The sequence below is a fragment of the Colossoma macropomum genome, unplaced genomic scaffold, assembly GCF_904425465.1.
Source record: "Colossoma macropomum unplaced genomic scaffold, Colossoma_macropomum, whole genome shotgun sequence".
In the NCBI taxonomy this organism is placed as follows: Eukaryota; Metazoa; Chordata; class Actinopteri; order Characiformes; family Serrasalmidae; genus Colossoma; species Colossoma macropomum.
The window spans coordinates 1,867,817-1,883,382 of NW_023494792.1; the positions used below are offsets into that span (position 1 = coordinate 1,867,817).

Genomic DNA, 15,566 nt, shown 5'->3' on the forward strand with positions numbered 1-15,566 from the left:
AGGCGCTGTTGTTGAAGGCTTGTTCTCATATTGTTTACCATCTGAAAGCATTTTATATTTCACTGATATTTAGGACAAAGTGCCCTCACATGCCCACTATGGACCCCCGGCCCTCCCTCAGTATTGGCCCGAGGACCATCAAACAGTACTTTGCAGTCCATTTGTGGTCTAGAGCAGGATTTCTCAATGTGGGCCCTGAGGCGGAGAAGGTTGAGAACCCCGGGTCTAGAGGACGACCATTAGTGACGTCATTATTATGTCCATCATAAGCGTCTTTAGTGGAAATTTAAACCATCAACCGAGCTTCATTTCGGTTCTCAATCGCAGAGCCGGCTGGATTTCTCAGAGGCGACAGCACAAAAATCTAAATCTGTCAATTTGAATTTATATCTCTGCTAGTTGCGCAAACGTTCCTGTCGACATTTCTTGTGGAACCTTCACTAGTATGTATGTTCCTAAACATCTAAACATACCGTCGCTGTCGTAGCACCACAATGGCACCTTTACAGGAGCAGGGAAAAACACTCTTAACCTATAATGGAAGTCAATGGAACCGGATTTTTTCCAAGTAACTCCGTCTCTGTTGGTTTGTTTATCATGAACCTTTAACACAATGCAGTGGAGAACTGGAGATTTCAAACAAGCACAAAACGACAAAGGTGTAGATGTACTGTAATGTGGATACTATAAAAACCTTTAAACATGTATTTAAATATTAAATATTTCATGACTCCACACAGCGTCATATAATATTCTATTCAAATACCTGCTTAATCTTAAATATCAGTCATAAAACACAGTTCTTCATCCAAAATCATTTTTATTATGATAAAGCTCTAAAAGTCTCACCACAAAGTGTGAGTGTGCACTTAAACAGGGATCAGATCTGGATCAATGACATTTTACATACATTCATCATTTACAGGAGAATAACCAAACAGAAAAATATCAAAAATAAATAGGAATCAAATCCTGCACCTCTAATGCAGTCGATCAGCCAGGACACGCCTGGAGTCTGAAGGTCTGTTTCTTTAGTTTCACTACAGAAGCTATGAGGATTATAAGGATTATAATTAATCTACGTAATGAAAGCTTAATTAGCATCACCGGTTAGACCTGATTCTGTGGTTTCTGACTCTGTATGACTCACTGTTATCTATAAACATGGACTGACGTACGTTAGCATAACTCAGAACAGTGGCATCTTGAAGTTAACTTGAAGCACTGTTAGCTGTACTGTTAGCCACATTAGCCTCCAGTACAAAGCTAACGACACAATCTTCAGACTACAGATGTCTTGGCTGATCGGCTAATTTATCTCCAAGTTATTGCTTAGCATGTTAGCACGAGTCCGTCGTTTTAGACGGCTAGCAGTTCGGCGGGCGGTGGTCTGAGGGGAATCTGACCCAGCGTGAATCGTTTGGCTGTGAACTCCTTCAGCTCCTCTGGTGTGAGTTCACTCTGAGGGGTGAAGAGGTTTTCTCCAGAAGCCCCAGCAGCTCCCGAACCCCCACCAAACCCACCGCTACTGCTGCTGCCTACCTGGCTGAACAGATTGCCACCTGCTGCTGGAGCGGAGGAGCCAAAGCCGCCTCCAAAGCCGCCTCCTGTAGATGCAGTGGCTGTGGAGGGGGCGAAGCTGAATCCTGCAGCAGATCCGAACCCTCCGGAAGAGCTTTTACTCGCTGCAGGAGGAGCAAAGGAGAAGGCGGAAGCGGAGGGAGCGGAGGACGGAACAGACGAACCAAAACCACCAAATCCAGAGGAACTGGGCTGGGAACTTCCTGATCCAAATCCAGGCGAGGTGGGCTGGGCACCACCTGATCCGAATCCAGACGAACTGGCCTGGGTTCCTGCTGATCCAAATCCGGTGTTGGACGGGGCAAAGCTGAAACCAGCACTGCTCTGGGCACCGGATCCAAATCCTGGGGGGAAAAATAAAGATTCAAATACAAATACAACTTAAAGTCAAATACAAATCTCTCACCACGGTCTAGACGTGCATCAGTGCACTGCATCGACTGTGATTAATCACAGCAGTCGTGCTAATCCTGGCCCTGGAGATCTACCACCTTGCAGAGTTTAGCTCCAACCCCAATCTAGCACACCTGATTAGGTAATGAAGGGCTTGTGATGTGCTGGATGGAGTTTCAGGACCAGGATTCGGTTCCTCTTATTTACAACAACATTAAAGCCGCTACAATATTTCCCTCCATTTTCAAAAAAGAAACCATACCGTAAACAGCAGTGTTTGGAAAACCTCGACGTTCAAACAGGATCACAAAAACTATGAGCACAACAGCTCAGTAGGTGGAGATAATACCCCATAAAATTTGACGATACACACCTCAAGAAGAAAACTGAGCCCACTGCGCAAAATAAAGAGCATGCCGCAAAGCTAACGCAGAGATTTTCTGACAGCTTGACCTCCATAATTCAATATCACACACACAATCAAAGTTCAATTCTTGCCAGAAAACAAAGCTTTAAAAAGCTAGGAGCACCTTTCAGTTGCTATGGGTTTGTTGATGCCGCCATGGATACGTCACCGTCTCGGAAACATCCACACAATCCTGATCAGGCCTCCATTTGAATAAGAGTTAGGATTTTTTAAATTCTAACTTTGCTTAAGGACCATCAAGTCATATATCTTTAGAATTACTGAGGTATGTTTATTGTTTGCAGTCAAGGTGACGCCCTGTCGAGTCAAGTCAAAGTTTATTTTTATTGCGCTTTTTACAACAGGTGTTGTCACAAAGCAGAAAAATCCAGGTCCAAACCCTCATGAGCATCACCAATGGTGACAGTGGCAAGGAAAAACTCCGTAAGAGCAAGAGGAAGAAACCTTGAGAGGAACCAAGACTCAGAAGGGGAACCATCCTCCTCTGGTCGACACCGGATAGCAAACAATAACACAAATTGATTAACAAACTATCTGTCGACTGTAAACAGTGGTGGGGTTAGAGCTAGGATCATGGTGAGGGTTGGGTTTAGGTTTTGGATTGAGGTTAAGGGTAGGGTTGGGATTAGAGCAGGTTTAGAGTTAAAAAAAAAAAAAATGGTCATTTTAGTAGATATTTAGTTGCATGCAACCTGAAGGTAAATTAAGTACCTACAAAGCATCTGAAGTGGACTATCTAAATAAAGTGCTAACCAATTTTTTTTCTTAAGAACGGTTGGTGAAAGAGGCCCACTGTTTATTACTGATCTATACTCACTTTTGTAATAAAGTAAACAGATTTATTGAGAAATCCTGCTTTGTTCTCAGGACCTACCTCCTATACTAAATCCAGAAGATGATGATGATGATGACGAAGACCCAAACCCTGATGATGAAGATGTGAGAAATCCTCCACCTGATGATGACTGTGGTCTTGGATTGCTTAACTCTGAAATCTGTGAAAATCAAAAACCAGTAAAAAAGATGCTTTTGAATGGACTCTGCTGTAATGCATTACAATCAGAATCAGTATCACTGTGTTGGCTACATACATTTGTAGGTTTAAGGGTTTTAGATTGTTCCCTACAGCAAAACTGAGTTGTTTCAGGGTTTTGGATCGTTTCCTGCAGTAAGACTGGGTTGTTTCAGGGTTTTGGATCGTTCCCTGCAATAAAATTGAGTTGTTTCAGGGTTTTGGATCGTTTCCTGCAGTAAGACTGAGCAGTTTCAGGGTTTTGGATCGTTCCCTGCAGTAAAATTGAGTTGTTTCAGGGTTTTGGATCGTTCTCTGCGGTAAGACTGAGCAGTTTCAGGGTTTTGGATCGTTTCCTGCAGTAAGACTGAGTTGTTTCTGGATTTCGGATCATTCCCTGCAGTAAAATTGACTTGTTTCAGGGTTTTGGATCGTTCCCTACAGTAAGACTGAGTTGTTTCAGGGTTTTGGATCATTTCCTGCAGTAAGCCTGAGGTATTTGAGGGTTTTTGGATCGTTCCCTGCAATAAGACTGAGCAGTTTCAGGGTTTTGGATCGTTCCCTGCAGTAAAATTGACTTGTTTCAGGGTTGTGGATCGTTCCCTGCAGTAAGACTGAGCAGTTTCAGGGTTTTGGATCGTTCCCTGCAGTAAAATTGACTTGTTTCAGGGTTGTGGATCGTTCCCTGCAGTAAGACTGAGCAGTTTCAGGGTTTTGGATCGTTCCCTGCAATAAAATTGAGTTGTTTCAGGGTTTTGGATCGTTTCCTGCAGTAAGACTGAGCAGTTTCAGGGTTTTGGATCGTTCCCTGCAGTAAAATTGAGTTGTTTCAGGGTTGTGGATCGTTCCCTGCAGTAAGACTGAGTTGTTTCTGGATTTCGGATCGTTCCCTGCAGTAAGATTGACTTGTTTCAGGGTTGTGGATCGTTCCCTGCAGTAAGATTGAGTTGTTTCTGGATTTCGGATCGTTCCCTGCAGTAAAATTGACTTGTTTCAGGGTTTCGGATCGTTCCCTGCAGTAAGACTGAGCAGTTTCAGGGTTTTGGATCGTTCCCTGCAGTAAGACTGAGTTGTTTCAGGGTTTTGGATCGTTCCCCGCAGTAAAACTGAGCAGTTTCAGGGTTTTGGATCGTTTCCTGCAGTAAGACTGAGTTATTTCAGGGTTTTGGATCGTTCCCTGCAGTAAAATTGACTTGTTTCAGGGTTTTGGATCGTTCCCTGCAGTAAGACTGAGCAGTTTCAGGGTTTTGGATCGTTCCCTGCAGTAAAATTGAGTTGTTTCAGGGTTTTGGATCGTTCCCTGCAGTAAGACTGAGCAGTTTCAGGGTTGTGGATCGTTTCCTGCAGTAAGACTGAGTTGTTCCTGGATTTCGGATTGTTCCCTGCAGTAAAATTGAGTTGTTTCAGGGTTTTGGATCGTTCCCTGCAGTAAGACTGAGCAGTTTCAGGGTTTTGGATCGTTCCCTGCAGTAAAATTGACTTGTTTCAGGGTTTTGGATCGTTCCCTGCAGTAAGACTGAGCAGTTTCAGGGTTTTGGATCGTTCTCTGCAGTAAGACTGAGTTATTTCAGGGTTTTGGATCGTTCCCTGCTTTAAAATTGAGTTATTTCAGGGTTTTGGATCGTTCCCTACAGTAAAATTGAGTTATTTCAGGGTTTTGGATCGTTCCCTAGAGTAAAATTGAGTTGTTTCAGGGTTTTGGATCGTTCCCTGCAGTAAGACTGAACGGTTTCAGGGTTTTGGATCGTTCCCTGCAGTAAGACTGAGTTGTTTCAGGGTTTCGGATTGTTCCCTGCAGTAAGACTGAATTGTTTCAGGGTTTCGGATCATTCCCTGCAGTAAAACTGAGTTGTTTCAGGGTTTTGGATCGTTCCCTGCAGTAAAATTGAGTTGTTTCAGGGTTTTGGATCGTTCCCTGCAGTAAAATTGAGTTGTTTCAGGGTTTTGGATCGTTCCCTGCAGTAAGACTGAGCAGTTTCAGGGTTTCAGATCGTTCCCTGCAGTAAGACTGAGTTGTTTCAGGGTTTCAGATCGTTCCCTGCAGTAAGACTGAATTGTTTCAGGGTTTCGGATCGTTCCCTGCAGTAAGACTGAATTGTTTCAGGGTTTCGGATCATTCCCTGCAGTAAAACTGAGTTGTTTCAGGGTTTTGGATTGTTCCCTGCAGTAAAATTGAGCAGTTTCAGGGTTTTGGATTGTTCCCTGCAGTAAAATTGAGTTGTTTCAGGGTTTTGGATCGTTCCCTGCAGTAAGACTAAGCAGTTTCAGGGTTTCCATCACTCCCTGCAGTAAGACTGAGTTGTTTCAGGGTTTTGGATCGTTTCCTGTACTAAGACACCAAGTTATTTTAGGGTTTTGGATCATTCCCTGCAGTAAAACTGAGGTGTTTCAGGGTTTCCATCATTCCCTGCAGTAAGCCTGAGGTATTTGAGGGTTTCGGATCGTTCCCTGCAGTAAAACTGAGTTGTTTCAGGGTTTCGGATCGTTCCCTGCAGTAAAACTGAGTTGTTTCAGGTTTTCGGATCGTTCCCTGCAGTAAAACTGAGTTGTTTCAGGTTTTCGGATCGTTCCCTGCAGTAAAACTGAGTTGTTTTAGGGTTTTGGATCGTTCCCTGTACTAAGAGAGCAAGTTATTTCAGAGTTCTGGATCGCTTCCTGCAGTACGACTGTGGTGTTTGGTTATGTTCCTCACCATTGCGGTGCGTGTGGAGGGGTTCATGGTCCTCAGCTCCTGTACTCTGGATCTCCACTGATTCACCAGCTGTTGCACTGAGTTACCCTGAAACACACAACACAGGAAAGAAATCAGAAAAGCACTTTAAATTACAGGTCTGCACACCAAAGTCCAAACAAACTGAGGGTCAGTCTGGATAAGAGTGTCAAACTCTGTAAATGCACGTGTTAGAAGTGTTTATATGTAGTTTGCTTACGTAAGACTGTAAATTCCCAGAGGCTCTGCTGGTGTAGTACTCCAACCTCAACTCCTCAGGAGAAAGCTCCACGAATCCTGAACACATACACAGAGGGTCACCTCACTCTGTTCAAACACTGAATCTTACACAATAACAAAAAAATATTTCCACTATCATTTTGGTGATGCTGCTCTACTCCACTAATCCTGTAAAAGGAAAACCCCTTCTTTTGTTCTTTAACAGGTCTAATACAGAACTGACTGTTTGCAAGAGAAAGACTGACATGCCTATCAACCAATTACAATCCTCTCTAATGTTCCTTTCTTAATGAAGTGAAGGACAAACTCCTAAGAAACTCCTTAGAACAAACCTGCAGTGAGAACGGCGGAGGCAGTAAGTTCTTCAAAATTATTACAGTAAGAAATGGTGGAAAGGTGCAGGAAGGTGGTGGAAATAATCAGCTCAACGGATGTCAGTGACCACATAAACTGACCAATACGTGGCACCGGACAAACCGTGATGATCTTATGATGAGGAAAAAAAGCAACCCGTGATCTGACGGTATGTCCTAATGGTGCGTGAAGCTTAATTAAAGTTAAGGAAATGTTCAGTTTGAAGGATAGAACTCAGCTACTAACAGACTCTGAGTTAGAATAAACTTTATCTTCGTTACTGTATTTACTAACAATAATTTACATATGATGTTTAACCATAAATCACCTTACAGAACAACATTAAGGTTAGCTAACTAGTTAGCTTTAATTAGCACAGCTGCTGACAGTTATGCTGATCATTCAGTCAAATTAAATGATAAATAAAAATAGATATTAATGCAGACTGGCCATCTGAATGTTCTGGAAAAGTCTGAAAAAGGCTGTATGTGTGTCATTTGAGTTATCCAAATTAATTCTTATGAAACAAAAGTGTAATTACATTAAAGCAGATATTAAACTGATATATATCTGCATGGAGTACAGTTAGGGCTGGGCGATAAAACAATAACAATAATTATCACAATATAACTTTCCTCGATAGAACTTCCACGTTCTAGTGACAGCCCTGGTGGCATTTTCTACTGCAAGGAAAGCGACACCACTCTGCTGTCGCCAGGAGAGGGCACACTTTCGATTTTTTCAACTTAATTCGAGAGGGGGGCAACGAGTAAAATGAGTCGCCAAATATACTTTAGCAGCGTCTGGAATGTGGAGTTACACATTCCTTGTTTGAGTGGAGCGACCGGCGATCTGTTCTCCTGTGACCGAGTGTGAGCAACGAGGTCAGTGGTGTAACTGTACTGTCCTACAGTGAACTCACCTCTTTCCTAACATCCTAACAGCTTTAGCGGTGTTAAATCACGTCTGCTCCTCTCAACTACAGCACTGTTACAGTGCTCAGTCATATTTTAGAGTTAGTGCATTCCCAAGCAACGAAAGTGAAAGAATGAAGTGGTTCATGTTAATTACAGCCCTGATTTAAACGACAGTAAACTGAGGAAGCTGTGAGGCATTGGAGAGCAGAAGAAGCCTAGTTTCCCAGGCTAGCTGTTTTTAGCAGCTGGCTAACTTGAAGCAGCTCCGTCACTCACACAGCACAGAGAATTGATGATACTGTAGATCAAACAAGATACAAAAGCACCGCCTTCAGTTTAAACGTTCCTAAAAGGAGGACTCTGTCTGCCTGGTGTTGACTTATTGTAGTTCACCCCTTAAACTACTATGATAGAGTAGAGAACCCCAGTCGTTGCTAGCTGGTGTCTGAATACTGTGATGTGCTCTGATATGGATGGTAGGAGTGACGGCAGTGAGGCGGTGTGATCGTCACTGACCTACCAAGCCAGTTTATGTTTACTGTCGTACTAAGTTGACGTTGTTGAGAAACTAAAGAGTTTAGCTCTGTTGTTGGCCACTTGTTTAGCGTTTGTAGCGGGGTAGCCGAGCGCTCGTCACCAGACAGCTAAAATAATCTGTTTTCTTTCTTAAATTATGACGATTACAAAAACTGCGGTCGTGCTTTTCCAGCTGATAAAAACAGCTCACCAGACACTTTCTCCCACTGTCCCAAGACAGATTTGGAAATGTTCCACTGTTTGATGAGTGTTTGTCGTGTTCTGACCATAAAGGATAGTTTAAAACAGCAACTGACCACTCAGGAGAGACTTGAAAGAAATAAAGATTTGACATTTATCGCGGTATGTATCGATATCGAATGATATGAATTCTGTTTATCGTGATGATATGTGTGGCCATATCGCCCAGCTCTAAGTTCAGTGTATGACATGCTACTACAGGCTATTTAAACCCTGTGTCTAAAATAACTTGCATTTACATTTATTTATTAAGCAGATGTTTTTATCCAGAGCAAAGTTGACCACCAGTGTCTATGGAAGGCAGAACTTTCTCAGAGTTAGGCAAACAGTCAGTTCTAATAAAGATTTCTACTATTTTTTCAGACTGAGTGAATAAACTGGTTACTGAAGGTGTTTTAAAGCACTGCAGAGGTGAAGAACACCTGTAATGGGAGCGGTGAGGACGGAGTAGCAGGAGAACGCCCACTGTCCAGAACTCTGCCAGACCTCCATGTCCTTCTGAATGGCCTCCCTGACAAACAGACACACACAGAGCATTACACAAACTCAACAACTACAAGCAATCACTGCTATTTACAGAATACGACTTCAATACAGTACTGAGGAAAGGAATCGTTCGGCCGACTCGCTCACTTTCAAATGACTTTCATGTACTGTGTTCCACATAAATCACTGTAAATGATCACAACGTGGCACCTGGGTGCAGCCTATCAGAGTAAAGTGGGAAGGAAGTGGGTGGGGCTTATGTTATGGTCACACCCATGCTGAACTTTTTTCCCACTAAAAGTTTACAGGGTTTCTGTGTTCTTTACAGTTCAGCCGTACTGTTTAATGAGATCACTATTTTTGCACAAACATGGCTTTTATTTTGAAATAACATTTGTATGTTTCTGAGCTGAACCAATCCGTGTTAGGGATGATACTGACTAACTGATCAACTTTCAATCAACAAATACACAAACATTCACATCAACAAATGTTCGAGCGACGCTTTAGTTCAGGGGTCACAACCCGAACGTTAAGAAGAGCCATTCAACAAAAATCAAACCACCTTGGGAGCCACAACATTTTATGTCCATTTTATTGAAGCAATGTTTCACCATCTAGGCTGAAAATATATCTCAGTATGTGCTGATGTTCTAGTATAGGATAAAAAAATATAAACAAAAACACAGACTTACTTTGCTCTGCTTTAATCTTTAGCTCAGCTATAGCTGCTTTTCTCACATCTCCAGCAGGAAACTTTTCCTCAAAAGTAGAGCAGTTTCCTGTAAAATGTCTCTCAACATTTGATTTTTTACGACGCTGAAGCTTCTCATTCTCCAGCTCCTTGATCTAATTTTTCCGTTCCACCTTAAATGGTGCCTGAGGCACCAGAATGTACCTGCTGCACTATTTAAGGTGGAACGGGAAAATTCAAACAAGAAGCTGGCGAATGAGAAACTGACTTCTGCTTCACGACTTTTTAGTGTTTTAGTTTCTCGTTGCAGATTAAACGTATCAGGAAACCAGCTGGAGTGATTATAAACACTAATAAGTCCATTCGTCTTCAAATTATCGATGTTCATCTTAAATCTCTCTCTTTGCCGTTTCGTTAGCTACTAGCTAGGCGAGACTGTTGTCTGTGTTGCTATGGTGACCAGCAGTCTGCGCTGATCTTCAGGGTTAAAGGGTGAATTAGCAGTTCTACATTAACTCCAGAGTTTAAGACCATTTATTGTTATTTCCGATAAACAATCAATATTTGAACTGGCACGTTTCCATTCAACTCAACAAGCGTTTCTGAATTGTACTCAGGTGGGTGCAACAGCACAGTTTGTTCAGGCAGCCTAACTGAACAATGCATTTCAGTGTAGCGAAAATAACTGACGCAGTCAAAAGCTGACAAATTAAGCTCAAACTTGACGCTCGTGTGCGCAGCTGAAGATGCCGTGGCTGGTGATTAAGACTTTACACAGCTGAAAGAATTCAGCCAGCTGACATGGACAAAAACAGACCACTTGACTAACTTCTTTAGGTTCTGTTTACATTCTGAACGGCGACCGCTAAGAATCACCTCAGTCTGAGAACTGCTGTAACATCACTCCGACAGTCGTCTATGATTTATTTATTATATAAACTGCCTCGGCTTTACATAATACAGAATACAGCGTCAGCTTTCGACCGGCTCGTCTTCAGGTTTTTTATTTTAGCATTGTGTTTGAAAACGTTTGGTTATGAGTGGGTAAATATGTACGTTTCCTCTGAGAAAATCTTATTTGAGGTACAGAGTTGGACCTTAAAACCACTGTTGTACCCTGATGAACGGAAACATACACATATAGAGAGCGCTGTGCTCCAGCTGTTAGCACGGAGGCGAGGTGGTCAGGCGTAGACTATGTAACGCTCTACTACCAGCTGTTAGACGATTCTCAGAGGACATTAAGTAACTGACGTTGAGGCATATTTACATAGTGCTTTTTACGGCGAGTGTCATTACAAAGCAGTTTTAGGGGTCCGAACCCTAACGAGCGTCACCAAGGACAACAGTGGCAAGACAAGCTGCCTCAGAGTGAGAGGAAGGAACCTTGAGAAGAACCAGGACTCAAAAGCAGAACCTCTGGTCCACACCGGATAACAAACTCCACATAACACTGGTCCGCTCGCTTGAGGTGGATACATGTCTTTACCGTTACAAAAGAACTCACGGTGGAGACGCTTCTGAACTGTGTTAATGGATTCACTCACAGGTGTTTCTCATTCTCGTCTGTGGCGGCTGATCCTCTCCGGTCGAAGCTGCTCTGTGGGCCCAGGGCCGAGTACCTGTTCTGGCCGGAGAAACTGAAATTCTTTGCATCTCTCCCACCTCCTCCTCCTCCTCCTCCCCCTCCTCCTCCCCCTCCTCCTCCTCGACCCCAGTCGCTCCCCCCACGGGAGAACGAGGAGGGCTGGACGTAGCCGCCCCCGGAGCGCTGAGACTGTGGGTTAACCCACACACGGTTACCAAAACCTGAAAACAGAAAACAACCATCAACAAATCGACCACAACATTGTTCCCCATTGAGCGGGACGATTTCAGACAACGAGCAGCGATCATGGTGAAGGAGCTTCCTCAACCGTTCAGGGAGGACAGTATTAAACCACACACACAGACACTCACACACACAGTCGTATATAACAGTATCGCTGGTGGACGTTGCTGTTGAAGGCCACTATACCCAAAGGATGAGCACAGAGCTGATTTATAATAAAATAAACCCTTATTTAATTAAAAGGTTACAGTAAAAATCAAGCATTAGTGAGAAATTCTGAAAAGACGGTGAAGTTCTCCTTCACACAGTGTGCCTATATGTAACTGTATCAGTCGCTCGAGGCTGCTGTGAGTTTCTCATTCGCCAAATTCGTGTTCGAGTTTTCCTGTTCCACCTTAAATCTGACGCCGCGGGCTTAATAAAGATCACCGCTCCATTTAAGGTGGAACGGGAACTTCAGCCTGGTGTTATAATAAAGATCACCGCTCCGTTTAAGGTGGAATGGGAACACTCAGAGGGGCAGCTGTGAGAATCAGACCTCAGCCTGGCATTATAATAAAGATCACCGCTCCGTTTAAGGTGGAACGGGAACTTCAGCCTGGTGTTATAATAAAGATCACCGCTCCATTTAAGGTGGAACGGGAACACTCAGAGGGGCAGCTGTGAGAATCAGACCTCAGCCTGGCGTTATAATAAAGATCACCGCTCCATTTAAGGTGGAACGGGAACTGTAGCCTGGTGTTATAATAAAGATCACCGCTCCATTTAAGGTGGAACGGGAACTGTAGCCTGGTGTTATAATAAAGATCACCGCTCCATTTAAGGTGGAACGGGAACTTCAGCCTGGTGTTATAATAAAGATCACCGCTCCATTTAAGGTGGAACGGGAACACTCAGAGGGGCAGCTGTGAGAATCAGACATCAGCCTGGTGTTATAATAAAGATCACCGCTCCGTTTAAGGTGGAATGGGAACACTCAGAGGGGCAGCTGTGAGAATCAGACCTCAGCCTGGCGTTATAATAAAGATCACCGCTCCATTTAAGGTGGAACGGGAACTGTAGCCTGGTGTTATAATAAAGATCACCGCTCCATTTAAGGTGGAACGGGAACTGTAGCCTGGTGTTATAATAAAGATCACCGCTCCATTTAAGGTGAACGGGAACACTCAGAGGGGCAGCTGTGAGAATCAGACCTCAGCCTGGCGTTATAATAAAGATCACCGCTCCATTTAAGGTGGAACGGGAACTGTAGCCTGGTGTTATAATAAAGATCACCGCTCCATTTAAGGTGGAACGGGAACACTCAGAGGGGCAGCTGTGAGAATCAGACTTCAGCCTGGTGTTATAATAAAGATCACCGCTCCGTTTAAGGTGGAACGGGAACACTCAGATCACCGCTCGATTTAAGGTGGAACGGGAACTGTAGCCTGGTGTTATGGATGTTAGTGATGTTAGTGATGTTAGCTTGGCGGCTAACCTCCTCCTCCTCCTCCTCCTCCTCCTCCTCCTCCTCCTCCTCCTCCTCCTCCTGCTCCTCTAGGGTGCTCGTTCCAGCACTTCTCGCCGTACCGACACCGGCCCTGGAGGAAGAAGCTGCAGACGGTCATTTCACACCGAATAAACCCGCTTTGGACCGACACCGCCTCAGAACCGACACCGCTTCCTGCTAGCGCTCAGGCTACACTCTTACTCTGCGCCCGCGCTGCACTGCGCACTCAGCGCTGGAGGCCGCGGCACTGACACCCGCAGGAGAAGCGCGGTATTACACTGTAGTTCTGCAGGAGCTGCAGTACAGCAGAACACCAGGGGCAGATTCTCAAAGCACGAGGGGTATATCAGAAAGAAAGAGGGGTATTGAATAAAGAAATTAGGGTATTTAATAAAGCGAGGGGGTATGTAATAAAGAAAAGAGGGTAGTTAATAATGAAAAGAGGGTATTTAATAAAGCAAGGGGGTATTTGATGAAGTGAAACAGTATTTAATAAAGCAAGATGGTATTTGATAAACTGAAGCAGTATTTAATAAAGAAAGGGGGTATTTTATGAAATGAAGCAGCATTTAATAAAGAAAGGGGGTATTTAATAAACTGAAGCAGTATTTAATAAAGCAAGGGGTATTTAATAAACTGAAGCAGTATTTAATAACGAAAGGGGTATTTAATAAACTGAAGCAGTATTTAATAAAGCAAGGGGGTATTTAATAAACTGAAGCAGTATTTAATAACGCAAGGGGGTATTTAATAAACTGAAGCAGTATTTAATAACGCAAGGGGGTATTTAATAAACTGAAGCAGTATTTAATAACGCAAGGGGGTATTTGATGAAATGAAGCAGTATTTAATAAAGTAAGGGGGTATTTAATGAAGTGATAGGGTATTTAATAAAGCACTCTCAACTAACCATTTGCATGCTTAAATGGGTTCTCTGCATGATGATATGGTTCTTCAGATTGATGGAAAAATGTGTTGTATATAGTTCTATATAGAACCTTCTTGAAATCGTTCTATAAAGCACCAGAAAGGGTTCTGCTATTGTTCCAAGCTTGACATTGTCACAGTAGCAGAACCCTTCTTGGTGCCATACAGATCCCTGTTCAAAAAGGTTCTCTATAGAACCACATACAGTGCCATAATAATATTAGTAACAACAATGACAATAACAGCAATACTAATAGTAATTATAATATTATTAATGTATTAATGTGAATGTTTACATGTTAAAATGAGATCAGTATGAATTGTTCAGCGCAGTGATGTGACTCCCGGTTTAGATGATGTGTGTGTGTGTGTGTGTGTGTGTGTGTGATGTGACTCCAGTCTTTATCAGGTCTCTCCCTGATCTGTGAGTAAGACTGAAGGGGGTCTTTATTAGGTCTCTCACTGATCTGTGAGTAAGACTGAAGGGGGTCTTTATCAGGTCTCTCCCTGATCTGTGAGTAAGACTGAAGGGGGTCTTTATTAGGTCTCTCACTGATCTGTGAATAAGACTGAAGGGGGTCTTTATTAGGTCTCTCACTGATCTGTGAGTAAGACTGAAGGGGGTCTTTATCAGGTCTCTCCCTGATCTGTGAGTAAGACTGAAGGGGGTCTTTATCAGGTCTCTCCCTGATCTGTGAGTAAGACTGAAGGGGGTCTTTATCAGGTCTCTCACTGAGCTGAATAAGACTGAAGGGGGTCTTTATCAGGTCTCTCACTGAGCTGAATAAGACTGAAGGGGGGTATTTATCAGGTCTCTCCCTGATCTGTGAATAAGACTGAAGGGGGTCTTTATCAGGTCTCTAACTGAGCTGAATAAGACTGAAGGGGGTCTTTATCAGGTCTCTCCCTGATCTGTGAATAAGACTGAAGGGGGGTGTTTATCAGGTCTCTAACTGAGCTGAATAAGACTGAAGGGGGTCTTTATCAGGTCTCTCCCTGATCTGTGAATAAGACTGAAGGGAGTCTTTATCAGGTCTCTCACTGAGCTGAATAAGACTGAAGGGGGTCTTTATTAGGTCTCTCACTGATCTGTGAGTAAGACTGAAGGGGGTCTTTATCAGGTCTCTCACTGAGCTGAATAAGACTGAAGGGGGGTCTTTATCAGGTCTCTCCCTGATCTGTGAATAAGACTGAAGGGGGTCTTTATCAGGTCTCTAACTGAGCTGAATAAGACTGAAGGGGGTCTTTATCAGGTCTCTAACTGAGCTCAATAAGAGTGGAGGGGGTCTTTATCAGGTCTCTAACTGAGCTGAATAAGACTGAAGGGGGTCTTTATCAGGTCTCTCACTGAGCTGAATAAGACTGAAGGGGGTCTTTATCAGGTCTCTCCCTGATCTGTGAATAAGACTGAAGGGGGTCTTTATCAGGTCTCTAACTGAGCTGAATAAGACTGAGAGGGTCTTTATCAGGTCCCTAACTGAGCTGAATAAGAGTAGAGGGGGTCTTTATCAGGTCTCTCCCTGATCTGTGAATAAGACTGAGGGGGTCTTTATCAGGTCTCTAACTGAGCTGAATAAGACTGAGGGGGTCTTTATCAGGTCTCTAACTGAGCTGAATAAGACTGAAGGGGGTCTTTATCAGGTCTCTAACTGAGCTGAATAAGAGTGGAGGGGTCTGTATTAGGTCTCTCACTGATCTGTGAATAAAACTGAAGGGGGGTCTTTATCA

The 15,566-nt window shown here is 43.4% G+C and overlaps 1 protein-coding gene across 1 annotated transcript; it reads right to left on the minus strand.

Annotated features, from left to right (window-relative positions):
- Positions 1–812: 812 nt before the first annotated feature.
- On the minus strand, positions 813–13,130 carry nup42 (nucleoporin 42). Its single transcript, XM_036577883.1, has 7 exons — positions 12,900–13,130; positions 11,139–11,400; positions 8,834–8,922; positions 6,344–6,420; positions 6,106–6,192; positions 3,276–3,396; positions 813–1,925 (listed from the first exon to the last, which is right to left on the minus strand). Exons 1-7 carry the CDS (start codon positions 13,027–13,029, stop codon positions 1,360–1,362), a joined length of 1,332 nt encoding a protein of 443 aa, XP_036433776.1. The 5' UTR covers positions 13,030–13,130; the 3' UTR covers positions 813–1,359.
- Positions 13,131–15,566: the final 2,436 nt, after the last annotated feature.